This window comes from Castor canadensis, chromosome 3, assembly GCF_047511655.1.
Source record: "Castor canadensis chromosome 3, mCasCan1.hap1v2, whole genome shotgun sequence".
NCBI classification, from domain to species: domain Eukaryota; kingdom Metazoa; phylum Chordata; class Mammalia; order Rodentia; family Castoridae; genus Castor; species Castor canadensis.
Genome location: NC_133388.1, coordinates 128,711,091 through 128,729,262, shown reverse-complemented (window position 1 = coordinate 128,729,262; position 18,172 = coordinate 128,711,091). Strand labels below are relative to the sequence as shown.

General features: G+C 39.1%; 1 protein-coding gene across 3 annotated transcripts in view; it reads right to left on the bottom strand.

The window, feature by feature from the left end:
• Positions 1-18,172, bottom strand: part of Tox (thymocyte selection associated high mobility group box) — a 293,670-nt gene that overhangs the window by 161,074 nt on the left and 114,424 nt on the right. Inside the window, exon 2 of one of the 3 annotated variants that reach the window (XM_074068636.1) lies at positions 10,761-10,811. The exons of the other annotated variants lie outside the window; for them this stretch is intronic. Coding sequence (XP_073924737.1) covers positions 10,761-10,811 — 51 coding nt within the window. The remainder of the gene's footprint in view (positions 1-10,760; positions 10,812-18,172) is intronic. 3 annotated transcript variants of the gene reach the window in all.

Below are 18,172 nucleotides of genomic sequence, written 5' to 3'. Positions count from 1 at the left end.
ATAGCAATAAATGAAATTAACCTAAGTATCCATAAACTGATGCCTAGATAAATGGAAAACAGGGTGTACATAGAAAACTATTCAGCCACAAAAAAGATCAAATCCTGGGACTTATGAGAATATGATGAAACTGGCAGGCATTATGTTAACTGAAATAAATCAGGAACGGAAAAACACTGAATAATCTCACTTTTACATGGAATCTAAATTCCATAGAAGTTGCGATCAGAATAGTCTTTATTAGAGGCATGAAGAGAGAGTGATGGGGAAAGGTTAGCCAATGGACAACTACATTACAGTTGGGCAGAATTAAGTTCTGGTGTTCTATTGCATGGTAGGGTGACTACAGATAACAAAATGGACTATTTCAAAAAAGCTACAACAAATGATTTTAAGTGTCTTTACCACAGTGAATGATAAATGTTTGTGGGGACAAATATACTTACTTAGATTTCAACATCACACGATGTACACAGGCATGGAAACATATGGCACCCCCTAAATATGTACCATTTTTATGTGTCAATTTTGAAAATCAAGTACATACTTAACAATACTCTAGGTATAATTTTCCTTGATCTCATTGCCTCGCTGGCGAATGAGTTTTTAAATTTATCCTTTGATTTATGTATTAACACAGCATTTTTATTACTACCTCCATGTTCCAAGAGTACTCCTAGAAAGTAGAGGGGGAGGCTAAGATAATTAGTTCTCTTCCCTTAAAACTCTTACAGCTGCTAATGTGATCCAGGCCCTGCCCCTCTTGAAGTTTGCTCACTGTTCCCCATTTTTTTAAAAAATGAAAACCTTTTCTAAAGCTGTTTCTACTCAATGTAAATAATTCTTACCCTCTCCTTCATTTCGTGGGTCAAGAAGTCAAGAGGTACAGGTAGAAATTGGGATTGGTTTTTTCCAGAGCATCATTCCACTGCCTTTCTCAGCTTCTCCTTTGGAGTCTGTCATCTGTTTATCCCACAATTTTTCTATCCTAATTGGTGTCATCTCATTTTCTAGAATACATTTTACCTTCCTTCTCCTCTATTCTTTCCTTTTCCAAATTTCCATATCCCTGTTGCTGATTTTTTCAAAAGTAGTTTCACTTTTCGGTTGTTGCAGTTTTAATGACTGTATGTCAACTTCCTGCCAGCACTGGTAGTTACATGGGCTAACATCACAGGGGCTGACCTTTATGTACATCAAAGTGCTCTGAAGAGAACTTCTGACACTTTCACTTCTTCCATTCTTTAGCCTCTTCTGAGTCTTCTATTGGCTTCTTCAATTACCTTTAATCCATCCATCTCTCTTTAGCCTTTGTTCACTGACCCCAAGAAGATATAAGCTCAATTTCAGAGCTGATCATGTCAAAGAAAATGTTTCTATAATCCTCTTTCTTTGACATCTTTACTGGGTTTTGTTTTGTTTTGTTTTTGCCTAGTTGTCTTTCCCTTCCCCAATCCTGGGGAAATTCCACACTTTTGCTTTCTTAGTCTCTACTTCAAAGTCACATGTTACTAGAAATAATCATGAAGTTCAGTTGATTATTTCCACTATGCAGTCAAGTTTTCCAATCTTATCTTGGGTCTAGTTTTATTGTTCAACTTTTCCAATGAGCGGCCACCACTTGTTCCACCTCGCCTATTCCAAACTTCTGGTCTTTGTATAGCTAATCCCCGATGACTTTCTGCGATAATGACCTTGTCTCTTAAATGTATAGAAAACTCAACCTGAGAAAGCTTCCTCAATTTTCCTTCTCTGTCTTGAAATTTTTGTTCAAAATTGCATTGTTCCTTTGTTCTTTCCTGTTTGCTCCAGAGATGTATTTTTCTTTTGTTTTAAGAATAATTCTCCCCAGAACTTTGAATCGATTTCCTTTATTCACTTGCCCAATCAGTTATTTCTCATCTTTCTTTGTCTCCCCCCATAGCCTACAAAGATGGCCTGACTATTTTTTCTTACATATGAAATAAAACCTAAACAGTCAATGACTCTTTCCTATCTCAACTATCCCCTTCAGTTCCTAGTCTATCTCTCCATTTTCCATTATGACAAAACTTCTCAAGATGACTTGGTATGCTTTCTGCATGCCTCTCTCGCCACTCTTTGTCTCTTGCTTCTCACTCTTGTCTCTCGAAGAACACTGTTGACATCCTCACCCATGATTCTGTTTCCCGTTCTCTTTCCCTCATTCAGAACTGATAACCAGCCCCTTCCTATTGGAGCTCTGTCTTCGTTCTTCATGCTGATCCACTCTGCTCTACCCTTGTCCTTACCGGTAAGTGCTCCCTGAAACAATAGTTCATCACATCCTCTTTTTGGTAATGAGCTCCCTTATATAGAGATGACCTCTTTAGGCACAATCTCTCTGCCCATCTACATCTTCTTATTTTTATTTCTTCTTGAACATCTTCATCAAAGAAACTCATCAGAATCCCAACTTGACTGCATCCAAGGCTCAGTTCTTCTTCCCATCTAAAACTGATCTTCTATTTTTATTTAGAGCACAGATAATGCTCCTTAGTCCCAAATGCTCATAATTTTTAAATCTTGTGCATCCTTCTCTTTCCTTTGCAGACCAATTTGTAGAAAATAGCTCTCAAATTGTCATTCCCCTCTTCATTCCCTATTTACATCTTTTTCACCTCTTCTCTGGAATGTTGCCACCATTTGATTTTCCATCCCTTACCTCTCTCTCTGAGCAAACTCTAGACCTCATACATGCAAAGCACAATTTCTACCACTGATCTATACCCTCAGCCCCTTCCAGCTTCTTTTAAAGCAACCCATCCTGTATAATTTTGAGAATAATTGCCTTAAATTGTTGCTTTGATCGTGGTGGTTCTCCCCTGTTCATAGATATGTCCTGACTTCTCATTGCCAATTGATAAAGTCCTCTTATTTTGATATCCAAAGCTTTCTGCTATCTTCTTCCTGCTTAGTGAAGCAAGAGCTTCACTGCCAAACTGAGCTGCTCCACATGTCCTCTGAGGTCTCCAATGCCCTCCTCTCTGCACTCCCTGATGTGGTTCCTCTGCCTGGAATGTGGAACCTTGTCTCCAAATACCTAGATTCAACCATCTTTCCTCTGCACCCTTGCCTAATCCTAAAGCATAGAATATTTATCTTTCCTCTAAAATTAGAAAACATGTCTTCAGTAATTCTCTGGTGTTACTATCACTGTGTACCTGAAAAATATGTGCCTGTGTCTCATTCTAACTATTAGCTGGTAAACTTATTGACTGCAGAGCCTGTGGACTCAGGTCTACTTCAGTGCCTCTGCATGAACACTGGGTAGTGCGGTGGTTCCTATGGATAATATACACAGAGTTCCTTGAAAGCTTGTTAAAATCCAGACTACTGGGCCACTCCTATGTGTCTAAGTCAGTAGGTCAAGGATAGGGCCAGAGAATTTGCATGTGTAATAGTTCCTAGGGTGATCCAGGAACCACACTTTTGAGAAGCAGTGGCACAGAGTTTAAAACTCCTAAGATAAATCCATTTTCTATTTCTTAAATGTATGGGACTTTGAATAAGTGGACAATCTTTCTGAATCCCACATTCTTCCTATGAAAAAGTGAAACCACAATACTGCAAAACCTGCCTATATCTGGGATGGTTGTTAAAATCAATCACTAAAACTCTGTAGAACTCCATATAAATAAATGTCAAATGAGTAAAAATAATTAAGCCATCCACCTTGGAATATCAAATCCATTTTGGTGACATTTCCCTCAGTGCCTATTTCTTCTTGCTCTAGGGTATGTTTGGGAGTTTATTCCACAGGGAAATAATCACTTCCATTTTTTCTATAAAGGTTTATCTTTAAAAAGTGTTGGATAAGCCCACAGTATGTCTAAGATCAGATGCAGTGAATATATTTCAGAAATTCCCTCTTGGGTTTGCAAGGTGCATGTGAAAACAATTTGACCCATCAGTTTAAAAGTTCCCTTCATTGCAAATGAATGACTTGGTTCATTCACAAGTGTGTGTGAAATTCATGGATACTACTAGAATGAGATGAATTTGACACAGGAGAAAAACTTAAGAGAATGCTAAAGAATTCAGTAGCCAAGATCAAGGATACTTAAAAACAATACCTTTAAAAATCAAAATCAATGCAAAAAGAATTCATCATGATAAAGAAAAGTTTCATGGGATTCAGCAATGATTTCTTGGGTATGTTCCAAAAGCAGAGTCAAGAAAAGAAAAAAAAATAGTTAAATTGAACTACATCAATATTAGATATGTTAAAGAACATAAAAAACAGAATGGGAGAAAATAGTTGTAAATTGTACATCTGTTAAAAGGTTAATATCCCAAATATATAAAGAATTCCAGCAACAAACAGTAAATAGCCTGATTTTATAATTGGCAAAGAACTTAATACTCACTTCTCCAAAGAAGATATGTAAACAGCCAAAGCACATAAAAAGAAGATCAAGATCACTAGTCAGTAAGGAAATGAAAATCAAAACCCCCAATGAGATACCACTTCACATTCATTAGGATATTATTAACCAGAAAAAAATAAATGACAAGCATTGGGAGGATATGGAAAAACTGGCATCCTTGTATACTATTCTTGTATACTATGCAAAATGGTGCTTCTATTTTGGAAAACGTGTAACAGATCCTAAAAAAATTAGCATAGAATTAGCATATGATCCAGCAGTTCTACTTCTGAGTATATATCAGAAAGAAATGAAAGCAAGGTCCAAAATATATACATATACACACCACTGAACACAACAGCATTATGCATTGTAACCAAAATGTGGAAGCAACCCAGGTGTTCATTGATAGACAAATGGATACAAAAAGTGGTATATACTTAACAAGGGAATATCAAAAGGATAGGAAATTCTGACACATGCTAAACACTCATGACCCTTGAGAATGTTATGTTACGTTGAACAAGCCAGTTACACAATCATACAGAAAAATACTGTATGATTCCACTTACATATGGTTCCTAATCAAATTTATAGAGACAAAAAGTTGATGGTTACCAGGAGCTGCAGGGAAGAGGGAATAGGACGTTGTTGTTTAATGGGTAGAGGTTCAGTTGTGCAAAATGAAGCAAGTATCGGACACTGGTCGCTCAACAATGTGGATGTACTTTGCACTACTAAACTGTACACTTAAAAATGAATAAGATGGAGAATTCTGTTGTGTGTATTTTGCCACAATTTTAACAGTTGAAAAAAACTATGATGAACAAAACATAAAAACATTAAGTGAAGATAAGATTGGTATAACCTTTTGATATTTTGTCTGTTCTTATAGTAAGAAATTAGCTGACCACATTGGTTTATTTTCTTATTGACTTCTTGTGAATTGTGAATAGTGTCCGAAGGTCTTATGAAATTATCTCCTACTTTTTGATCTTTACCATCTGGAAGGTTGCAAAAGACTTAAACAAATAACCCTGCCTTGAAGCGATCTCAAAATTCCTCTCCTCCTCTGAACCGTTGCACTACTTGCAAAATGACATATTTCACCCACCCAGACACCTGTCTTCTCTTCCTGGAACCAGCTACCCGGTGGCCTTTTTCTCCAACTCCCTCCCTACTTAAAGACCACGGTTTCCCACAACTGCGGGCCGCTTAACTTTCGTCCGAGCATATTTGGTGCCCCTCTCTGGCTTTTAATAAAGGCCCATTCAGTCTATGAAGCCGGTTCATTTTCTTTCTAATCTATCGTTGCTTCATTAAATAGTTTGAATCTAACATTTGGTGCCGAAACACAGGAGGTCTCTCTCTCTCTCTCTTTCTCTCTCTCTCTCTCCTCTCTCTCTTCTCCCTTGACTGACCTCCAGACAGGAGACCATTTGCCATTTGATCATCACCATCCGTCACTGGCCACATTTCTGTATATTCTCCTCAGGTAAGGGTCTCGGGTCTCTCCCAAGTGGAGCCCTGGGACAGACTTCTCTCCTTTTCGGGACCAAAGGGGCCCCTCCTGGTGGCTGATTCAGGTATGCTCAATTGCTCCCCAGGAGGCTTTCTTCCTAGCACTACCAGAATCAAGGGACATCTTGATGAAAGATGCTGTCCCTGCCCTCCCTCCATTACACTCTCATTATGGGATCAGGCAGAAAAACTTCACCATCTCTCATAGAAATCTGGCCTCAATATTGTCTAGAAAACCAGAATCACTGGCCCAAATACAGGATCTTCGACCCCAAATCTCTTAGGTGACCTCAATAACTTTCCTCCAACGAAATGGCAAGTGGTCAGAGGTTCTCTATATTCAAGCCTTCTATCTACTCTGATCTAGAACCTCTCTCTGTACATCTTGTTCTGTGTTTCAGCTTCTCTTTGCCGAGACCCCAGAAAATTTCTTCCAAGGAAAAAACCCCTCACTATTAATCCAACTCCCCCTTCAAAGCCCCTACCTCCCTCTGCCTCCTCCCTCTCAGATCCCGACCCAGCAAAGGAACCCACTCCTTACCTTTTTCCATCCCTTCCCCTGCCTCCTTCCTCTTTGCCCTACCCACTTCCTGATTCACCCCACAAGGTTCTCCCCCTATCCTTCAGTCCTTTCTCCCCTCCCAACCGCTCTAAAGTCCAGCCCCAATACCATCATATGTCCCCCCTCAAAGAAGCAGCAGAAGCAGAGAGTACTGTCAGAGTCCATGTCCCTTTTCTAAAAAATCAGAGAAATGACACAAAGACCAGATGAAACACCAGCTCACCACAGGCACAACCCCTCACAGTGGCACATGTGAGCACCACCTTCAGTTCCTACTACCAAAAGATTAACACAGACTGGATAGAACTTCTTATTGAGATCACATCTTGGAGCTGCCTGGAGTTAAAACAGGGAGTATTATTCATTTGCAGATATCAGGCTTATATATTGCCTGCTCTCTAACTGGACAGAGACCTGTACTCTGGCACACCTACTTCCCCCTTTTTCACCACTGATGCTTCAATCTTCCCCATACCCATCACTCATTTTTTGAGCCAACAAAGTGTCAGCTCCCTCACTATCTTTGGTAATCTCCCCACATGGCTCTTGCCTGTTATCACCCCTCTTGTTGTAATCTTGTTACTATTAACTTTTCTTCCTGCTTTATTAGCCTTTTGTAAAGATTTTTGATCAAATGACCGCATATCCCAGACCACAACACATGAACAAGTTAAGACCAGGCTCCTCCTCCAGACTTTAAGGGATTCCCATATGTTGTCTGTGCCCCTTGTCATCAGGAAGCAGCCAGAATACAATAACACCTCCCCCATTCCTTCTTATATCCCTTTAGAGTCTGTAATAATAGAAGGTTACAAAAGACTTAAACAAGTAACACTGCCTTGAGGCTACCTCAAAATTCCTCTCCTCGCCTGAATCATTGTGCTACTTCCAAAATGGCATATTTCACCCACCCAGACACCTGTCTTCTCTTCCTGGAACCAGCTACCTGGTGACCTTTTTTTCCTCCTCCCTCCCTACTTAAGAACCACGCTTTACCACAACTGTGCACCACTTACTTTCAGATTCATCCAGGTGTATTTGGTGCCCCTCTCTGACTTTTCATAAAGGTCCATTCAGTCTGTTGAGGTCAGTTCATTTTCTTTCTCATTTATCCTTGCTTTGGCAAATAGTTTAAACCTAACACCAACCACTACATTTAGAGGATTTCAAGAAGCCCTCTTATTTTTAAAACCTTCATTTTGTAAAAGCATAATGAAGTCTATAATAATCTATTAATAGTAATAAATCTTGCAAAAGACAAAACAAAACCCTCTCAGTACTGATCTACAATTTATGTGCTCAGATTATTCTTCAAATCTGAATCCTTGTAATAATAAATGGCGTGTTCTAGCTCAGTGCACTTTAATAGCTCGTTTAAAAATTCTCACTACTCTTTTTAAACATAGTACTTAAGTATCGTCATTTAAATTTGCTGATGGAAAAATAGACTGGACGGATCAGACACTTATGAAAAGTACTCATGGTTCTGCTAATCAGAGGTACTGGAGAAGAGAGGGAAAATCTTTGTGATATTTAGAACTGAGCACTGGCGACTCAACCATGGTGTCCTCTGAAAACTAACATGGGCTTCAGAAATAGAATATTGATTCTTATCTTCAAATTCAAGTTTCTGGTATGCAATTCCATCAGTTATAAGTGGAGCCACAGAAAAGCAAGCGAGATTATAATTTGATGCTTAGTTCATGTAGTTCAAAATAACTTTAAGCAGTGTGGATTGAATAAGCCTGCAGAATTAAGAAGAGATTTGAAGAATATGCTTTTTATCTTTTTTTATTTCAGCTCACAGAGCAATCTGAATTATGTATCTTATTTTCTTTCTTTCTGTGAAACACAGACATTGAAATGTATATCCAGGGCCTTTTAGGAATACAAAGTAAAAGCATGTCATGCATTGTGCTTCAGTAGGTAATTCAGTGTTTTAGGATTAGCTAAGAGATTTATCCACAGCCTCTGAGGGAAGCAGATTTCATGTCCAGGCTCATCAATAATACACAAATAAACTAAACAATTAGGTACAAAGTGGGTGTCTTGTCAGACGACTTATTAGCCAATAAATGATATACTCAGGAGCTGCCCTGATTATAGAGAGAAAAGATGAATTAGCACAAAAAAAGAGGAGGCAAATCATAGAGTCTTAGGTTCTCAAGATAGTAGTGCCTATGGCAGAAACTGGGGCTAGTCATAGGACCCTAGGCTGATCTGCAGTTCATGATGCACAACGCAGTGACTCAGGCCTTTCCTCCAGTGAGGACCGAAGGAAGTGGAGCGCCTGTGTTTCAGGAACATGGAAAAGCAGAACATCAATGACCACATAGACCTTCCTCTCAGCACTGTAAAGAAAACAGCCCACAGGACGGGCAGCCAAGCAAAGAAACAAATGATGATATTCCGGCAGAGGAATGGTCAAGACTCAGTTGAATTTGTTCTGTAGGTTAGCCCATGGTTTGTTTCCTCTGTAAAGTCAATTCTGAGAGTGAGTTCTAAATTTATGAGATATGAAAAAATAGAATATAAAACTAATAGATGTATTAATTTTGATTACAGCTGGAAGAGTCTTTCAGAATCTGAGTTGGGGGCTGGGGATATAGCTCAGGGGTAGTGTGTTTGTCTAATGTGGGCAAGGTCCTGTTTCAATCCCCAGCAGTGAAGGAAAAAAAGAAAAAGAGAAGACGAAAGAAAAGCTGATGTGGGTAGGATGTGGTATTGGTGTAAAGTTCTAAATCAGTTCTAAGGTGAATAACAGAATTATCTTTGACAGCTGAACCTCCAGTTAGGTATCAGATAAAGTAGCTGGCTTGGGGTATCTGGTAAGTTTCTTTTACCAGTAGGATCTTGGTCAGCTTTACACTAGACTCACATGACCTGAGCTATTGAAAGTGTGGTTGACGGAAATGAGGTTGATAGAAATGAGGTCAAGTTCACATCTCTCGGGCCATAAACACTCCTGGGTAGTTCCCCACCTCCAAGTGTTAATGGAGACTCCTGCTCTGTAACTGAAGTGCTTCTTTATAAAGACATGGAAATTAAAGCTCCAAAAAAAGAATTTCTTTCAAATCACACAACTGCTTGATAGTAATTCAGGAATCTTACTTACCCCAGGTCTTCTGAACACCCAGGGTTTAAGTAATTCTATTACTATTGTGTAATTTTATAACAGCAGATAAATACAAAATTTGATGAAGGGATGCTATCTATAAGGCACACAATTGAATGAATAGTGATCTGGAAATTTAAATGAACTAAAATGCAGTTTCACCATCATAAAAACTGAAATGTGGCAAGTGCATAAAATCAAAAGAATGAGGCAAAAGTTATCATAGAAACATAGGTTTTGCCAATAAAAGTAGGAGTGTGTGTGTGTGTGTGTGTGCATGGTGGTGGTGGTGGTAGGAATTGAACCTATAGCCACATGCACAGTACTCTACTCTGAGCTACACTCCCAGACCAAACTGTATTAGTTTTAATAATTGATTTATTCATCTAAGTTATGGTCCATAAACTATCATCACAAGCCAAATCTGGCCTGCCACCTGGTTTTGTCACTTTTTATAGGACCACAGTTACACACATTCATTTCTGTATCATCTACCTTCGCTTTTATGCTACAGTGATAGAGCTAAGGAGCTGCCACAATGACTATTTTGCTGTATAGCCCAAAGCACTTAATACATGTGGCACTTTATAGAAAAAGTGCCAACCTCAAGCTAAGTCAGGCTGAAACAAGGACAGATGAAAGGTGCTACTTGCTAGCTACATCAGTTAATCAGAATGGAAATTCTCAAACTGTGACTCACATAACTAAGTCAGTTAGATATTAAGAGTTATCCTGTAAAAATGGAATTCAATGGACCAACAAGTGAGGGAAAGGCTGGGAAATGTCTGAGAATAATATTTTAAAGCCCACTACAGGATTTCATAGTCTTCAATCTGCAATAGGCACTAGGAGTCTTTGATATGAAGTGAGGGGTGTCATCTTATCAGTATTTCCCATGCTTACTGGACCAGTGGTGTGTTCACACCTAGAGATAATATAAATGGTCTCACAATGGTGGTAAGTTGGTCCTTTACTAGAACTATGAGGCCTGGAGGAAGGGAAAGAAGAAGGAACCTGCCAAGACTTGTAGAGTCATTCATTTTCTTGCTTGATCGTTAGATTTTTAAAATAATAAGTTGAGCCATCCTAAGAGACCTTCTACATTACAAAACTTTAGAAAATATAAACTGTTTAGCTGTGTTTACTGCATGGCACAATAAAGTGCCTTTCTTACCATAAACCTGGCTCTCCCATGAGACCAAACGGATGTGAAGGTGCAGGATATCTACAAGAGAAGAGAGTGTTTCTCTATGAAATGCTGCACCCAATATTTGGTGTATTTCCTTAGCAGCTTCACACATTGCCTTGAGGATTTTGTTCCCATCAACTATGAGCTAAATGCCTGCTTGAGTAATTGTTTCTCCTTCAGTGTTAACAAAAGAACATATGCTCTTGCACTTGCATCTCATTAAGCTCTTCAAATATTAGAGTTGTAAGAGCCTTGGTATTTCTACAGAAAAATAAAAAAGAGTATTCCCATTAGTTGTATTTGACAATGCATTAGTTATTAAAACAAGTCATTTTCTTTTTTTTTGTGGCACTGGGGTTTGAACTCAGGACCTCACACTTGCTAGGCAGGCACTTTTACCACTCAAGCCACTCTGCCAGCCCTTTTCTGTGATGGGTTTTTTGAGATAGGGTCTCAAGAACTATTCACTCGAGGCTGACTTTGAACCTTGATCCTCCGGATACCTGCCTCCCAAATAGCTAGGATTACAGATGTGAGTCACCAGTGCCCAACTAATATATGTCATTTTCAAATAAAATGTTCTAGAACTACTCTTCCTTTTATACTATGATGGGTGAAAGCACATTATGGCCAGTAAGTTTGTAACCAAAGTCCCAACTAGGGACACCTTCCCTAAGGAGATGTGTCAACCCACAGAAGCATCATCCAAAACAAAATTCATGGCAACATCAGCTCAATTCTGAATTGAGGCTAGGTATAGGTCAGGTCAATTAGATTTGTTCTGGAGACACAAAGTCCTAGAAAATGAATTCTAGAAATGGCTGTGCCCTCGTGGAAAGATTCGAAGGTACTCATGGTTTAACCTAACCAGCCTGTATGCAACATTTACTACATCCTACCGCCCCAAACCATTTCAGAGATGATCAGCTTTCATTCTCACAACTACAGTATGAGGTGGTTGCTACTATCTCCACTTTTCAGATGGGGAGATTGAGACACAGAGTAGGTTAAAACTGGCCTAGGACACACAGCTAGGCAGACAAAGAGCTGGAATAAGAGCTCAGAGAAGGTTTGGGTGTAGACTTCTACTTTTCACTACACCAGTGGTGGTCTAGAGATTTGATTGACCTTCTAAGACTTGGTTTTTCAGCTCCTGGAATCCATGAACTACTCCAAATCCTTTTTCTGAATCTCCATTTTTACTTAAACTATCCAGAGTTGGTTTCTATTAATTTCAACCTGAAGAAATGTAATGGAGGAGAAGGCCCTCTTCTCATTTCCCATGAGCTGTACTCTGAAAATTTTATGTAGAGGACACTGAAGTCACCATCAGGATACACCCCCAATTCCCTAGTTCCACAATACAGAAGTAACGTGGAGCAGCACAGATGGGGAAGAGGCTGGGATGAAGAAGCTCTGCAGTTGGCGTTCCCCTGGCTTGATGCCGACTGTCAAAGCTTCCCACTTTCACAGCTTCCTTGCCAAAGTATCTCTGTGCCATTCAGCAGCTCAGTCTGTGACAAGCAGTTGAGGCAAATCTCTCCTAACTTGGCACATGGGGCATCCTCCCAATTTCTGTTCTTCCTTCCATTGTGGGGACCACAGATAAGCTAACCATGTACCTTAGCTATATGCTTTAGAACAACAGGTACCTCTTTATTTCTCAGCTCTACAACAACAGTTCCCTTGCTTTTAATATGCCATATATTAAGCACTTATAAAATTGAACATTTTTCTAAGGGCTTTACCTCTATTAATTCTTATAAGTCCCCTGAGAATTATATGAAATGTTACAGATAAGGAAAACTGACAAGAAGTATGCTGTTAAGTATGAACTAGGTGGCTGGTCCCAGAGTGGATATCCTTACCACTACCCTGATGTCCACCCCAGAGTGGGTAAACATAATCAGGAAAATATGCTTAGAAGCACATAATGTGATGAAGATAAAAATAGTTTATAATTATAAACTATTATCCTATTGAGTGAAGCTGAAGGGAATTGCTCATTTAAGACACAATAAGAAAATTAAGTATTGGCCACGGAGCTAGAAAAGAGTGACTTTGTTTTCTTTTTTTTTTTTTTACAAACATGTATAATGCAACTGGAAAGCTGTGAGTATGAACAACTTACTTTTCCTGAATACTTTTAAGAATGTTATAGATAAAGCTTTTAATGGCTCAGTCAGATTGTTTTATAATTTTTGGTCACATATTGATTAAACAGGCATATAATCTTTCATGATTTCTATCAATGCATGCACTCTATACAATGAAACAAATTGAGGACATAGAAATTACAGTTTTTAAGCTTGAAATCAAATATAAGTCTCTATACACATAATCAAAAGTAAAAAAGGACAACAATCATTAAAAACCAACTTCCATATTTTATTGAGTGCCTACTAGAGATCAAGAGTTCTATATCATTTCTCATATTTGCAACCAATGTCTTCCTATCCCCAAGTTTTCAGATGTGAAAATGGTACTGTGAGTGACTGGGTATTGTTCTCAAAATTACAGAGCTTATAACAGCAAACTATCTGACCCCAAAGCTTATGTTTCTTCCATTAATTATATTTATATTTTAGCTGAATGTATTATCCATATGTTCCCAGGATAAACTTCACACAGTTTGTCAGAGATTTATCCAAGCTTTCAGGCACTCTAAACTTCTTTTTTTTTTTTTCATTTTTCTTTTATTATTCATATGTGCATACAAGGCTTGGTTCATTTCTCCCCCCTGCCCCCACGCCCTCCCTTACCACCCACTCCGCCCCCTCCCTCTCCCCCCCTCAATACCCAGCAGAAACTATTTTGCCCTTATTTCTAATTTTGTTGTAGACAGAGTATAAGCAATAATAGGAAGGAACAAGGGTTTTTGCTGGTTGAGATAAGGATAGCTATACAGGGCATTGACTCACATTGATTTCCTGTGCGTGGGTGTTACCTTCTAGGTTAATTCTTTTTGATCTAACCTTTTCTCTAGTATCTGTTCCCCTTTTCCTATTGGCCTCAGTTGCTTTAAGGTATCTGCTTTAGTTTCTCTGCGTTAAGGGCAACAAATGCTAGCTAGTTTTTTAGGTGTCTTACCTATCCTCACCCCTTCCTTGTGTGCTCTCGCTTTGTTTTCACAGTTCTATTCAGAAAAACTCAACTGTGCCTTTACCAACTGTTATGGTTTAGCTCTTAAATGACCCCAAAGTCCTAAGTGTTAAAATCTTGGTCGCCAGTCCTTGGTGCCATTGGGAGGTGGTGGAACCTTTAGGAGACGGGGATTGATGGGAGAAAGTTAGGTCATCTGGGGTGTGCCCCTCAAGGGGACATTGGGACTTAAGCCCCTTTTCCTCTTTACTTTTTAGCTGCCATGAGGTGAGCAGTTTGTTCTGCCATGTGCTCCCACTATAATGTATTGTGTTGCCATAGTCCCAAAGAAATCAGGGACTGAAAATTCTGAAACCATGAGCCAAAATAAACCTTTCGTCCTTTAAGTTGATTTATCTCGAGTATTTTGTCAGAAAGCTGACTGACATGACATTAACTAAAAGCAAAAAGTTGGGGTCGGGCAAATTGTGTTCAGACAGAAGCCTGATCACTTCTGTCATCAGAACATTCTCTGGACCATAAATGTCTAGTTTTAAAGTCTATCTTCTTTTTAAAAGTCTATCTTCTCCAATAGGCTTTTTAAAAATGCTCACTATGACTCAGATTGAAATCAATGTATTTTAAAGCTGCTCTCTGCCCTGCTAATATGTAACAAATAAGATTTGTGTCTCTATAAACTGTCTCAAAGAAACATGTGAGACAATACTCTGACTTGTTCTGCATTTCCTTCTTTGGTGAAGGAGTTTTATCTTTAGCAATGAATTCATCTTCCAAAAGCTCCCATCACACACTGATGTCACAGACAGACACTTGTGGAAGCAATGTATCTCAGTCTTAAAGAGGGTTAATTTCTTGCAGGCTGCAGTCAGTGAGAGCAGCATGACTCTCAGACTCTCTTCTCACTGTCAGAGGCCAGTGTATCAGGTGCAGGACTCAGCATGGCAGGGCTGACTGCACAGGACTCACACTGGAGCCTTGTTATACTAGTTGTACCTGGCAGGCCTTACTGGCTTTGGGCAAAGATAAAATAAAAAGTCCCCGGGCAACCTCAGGCTATCTGTCTCGGCTGCACAGGCTGCTGGCTGTGACTTTGTAGCTTATGTAAAAATAGTTGTTTTCTGAAAAGAAATGAAAGCAAGTCAAAAGGTGGCAAGCAGAGACTGCAACTGAGAACCTACTAAAAACACAGAAGACAAAGCCTGAAGAATTCTGATGGGAATGTTGTTTAGAGGTTGACTGACAGCCAGGAGGCAGCCTCATGATTTTCCCCTTGATGTCTTGGTCAGTCCAAGTACATCAGTGTTTCCAAAAGGCGAAATATCGTACTCCTGTTCAGACTTTTTCCTCATCTTTATACTGGCACAAAATTTCTGTTTCACAGTACACAAAATACTCAAATTTGTATATATATCAGAATGAATTTTTCCTTTAAAATTGTCCACAGAGGAATGGGGGTATAGCTCAGAGGTAAAGCAAATACTTAGCATTCACTATGTCCTAGGTTTTATCCCCATCACAAAAGGAGAAGAAGGGAGGGATGGAGAGAGGGAGGGAGGGAGGGAGGGAAGGAAGGAAGGAAGGAAGGAAGGAAGGAAGGAAGGAAGGAAGGAAGGAAGGAAGGAAGGAAGGAAGGAAGGAAAGAGGGAAGGAAGAAAAATAGTGCATTTAGATCTCTAACATTATTTTTGAGTTTGGTAGAAAACGCTTGTATTTTTTCCATGATGAATTTATGATCACCTGTACTCGGTCAACTTCTGAACTTTAAGAATTTTTAGTGTTAGCCTTCTGTAGAGAATAGTGGCTACCTCCTCTCAAGCAAAAATAAAAATAAACAAAAAAAGATCATTAAATTTTTAAGACACAAAGGACTTTCTCCTAAGTGAAAAATTTTAGAATTAAGCATTACTCACCTTTTTTAAGTCAACTAACTAAAACTTATGTCACTTCAATTGGGTCAACATTTTTCATCTTTACTGGCAAATTCAAGTTTGAAGATGAAGAGTTGATAAAAATGTGAAAAAAATATCTTTCTCTAATTGTCACTGTGTTAACTTGTGAACTTTACTGTTTCATACTGAAGCTGTTTCCATTTTGTAAAATTACAATAGTAGATGGTCACCAGTGGCTCACACCTACAATCCTAGCTACTTGAGAAGCTGAGATAGGGAGGACTGCAGTTTGATATCAGCCTAAGCAAATTGTTTATCTCCAAAATAATTAGAACAAAATGGGCTGAAGGTGTGGTTCAAGTGGTAGAGTGCCAGCTTTGTAAGTATGAAACCCTAAATTCAAACCCCGGTCCTACCAAAAAAAAAAAAAAGTCACAACAAAGGATGATAGAAAGGGCTTTCCCTGGATCCTATGAAGAGAAACAAAAGAATCTGGAAACAGAGAGAGGGGGGAGTGTAAAATCCATGTCTAAGAAAAACTCAGGTGGTCACTCCAGGGCTTCTGTGTTCTGTACATGGCCTGAGAACTGGACATGCCACCAAGACAGAGGAACTAGGCCACAGACAAGAACTTGACAGGGGGTGAAGGACTTCCTAGCAATGAGGATTTCTTATACAGAATTTCTGTATGAGAAAGGTCTAGAGTCACTGACCTGGAACCATCCTTTGATAGCCAACATGCAGTGTTAACGAAGGTCAGATTTCATTTGGGGGAGTCTTGGTGTGGCCAAGGGATATTTATGGCTATACCCTCTTCAAAAGCAAACTGACTTTATATGATATTAATGAAGCTGATTCTGTAAAGTTCCTCCCAGAACAGAGAAAGGAGAAACCTGTTGAGTGATGTTACAAAGCCCAGGCCAGAAATCACTGGGAAATGCTTTTCTTATCCACAAGGTTCAGGAACCACAATGCTTCCCACGGAAAAGTACTGGATACATTTAAGACAAGTTGAGGCCAGAGTTTCCTCTGAGAGGGGGTAAGGTCAACATGAGTCTCTGGGGGCCAAGAGCCTTTCATTTCAGTCTTGTTATTCAACTGTCCAGGCTCAGGATAGGGTTAAAGGGACAGATGGAAGAATCCAAATATTCCTTTAAATCAAAGATCAAAAACCTTCACTCCTGAGTCTTTAACTTTTTAATACAGTTTGCATCCTCAGTTTATCAGTAAATAGTATCTTTTGTGATGACCTAAGGGGAAAGGCATCTTTGTTCACACTTTGTTCCAAGTAGAGAGATGAGCATTCCTGGTCTGGGTGGGTGACCAGTTGCTATGGTAGCATAAAGTGCAGTCTAAATATAGACTTCATGAAATGTTTGACCTGTGGAAAAAGTTTTCAAGAATAGAACACAGCCTCTTGTAACCTAGATCCACATTTTCTTGCCAGTATCTACTATGGGGTTCTAGAGGTCTGAGCCAAGACAAGAACACCCAGAAAGCACAAAAAGTGTATAACCAGAAATGGCCTTTCTTTGTCCCTCCACAAAGACCTGTATGCAGTAATGTACAGATTACGATCTAGAAATGTCTTTATTTCTGGAGGAAACTCAATTGCGTGTTAGGACAGTGCCAGAGAGGGAGGATGGACTCAGAAATAATCAAGAAGTGTTGTGACAAGGAGAATGCAGATGAGTCCATTCAAATCTGCATAATGAGAAATGTACAACACATATGCTTTTACACGTACACAGACACAGATTTCCCTTTAAAGGCATATATCTATATCTAGACTTTAGCTTTTAAATACTATATGCAGGTACTTTTTTTTTTTAATTTAAGGACAAAATCCCTTCAGGCTTATTTGGTATTTCACATCTCTGTAGTAAAAAAAAAAAAGTCCTACTGTCCAGAACAAAGAATTTCTGTCTGTCCTGGCATGATTGCTAATTCTCTACTGCTAACCTCTAAGCACACTTGGTGGCAGAAATTTTATGGTAGAATTTTTTTTTAATTTCTTTTATTCATATGTGCATACAATGTTTGAGTCATTTCTCCCCCTTTCCCCACCCCCTTCCTTTCCCTCCACCCCCTCCCTCTCCTCCCCTACCCCCTCGCTACCAGGCAGAAACTATTTTGCCCTTATCTCTAATTTTGTTGAAGAGAGAGTATAAGCAATAATAAGAAGGAACAAGGGTTTTTGGTAGTTGAGATAAGGATATCTATACAGGGAGTTTACTCACATTGCTTTCCTGTACATATGTGTTACATCTAAATTAATTCTTCTTGAACTAACCTTTTCTCTAGTTCCTGGTCCCCTTCTTCTATTGGCCTCTGTCAATTTAAAGTTTCTTTGCATTGAGGGCAACAAATGCTATCTTGGTTTTTGGGTGTCTTACCTATCCTCAT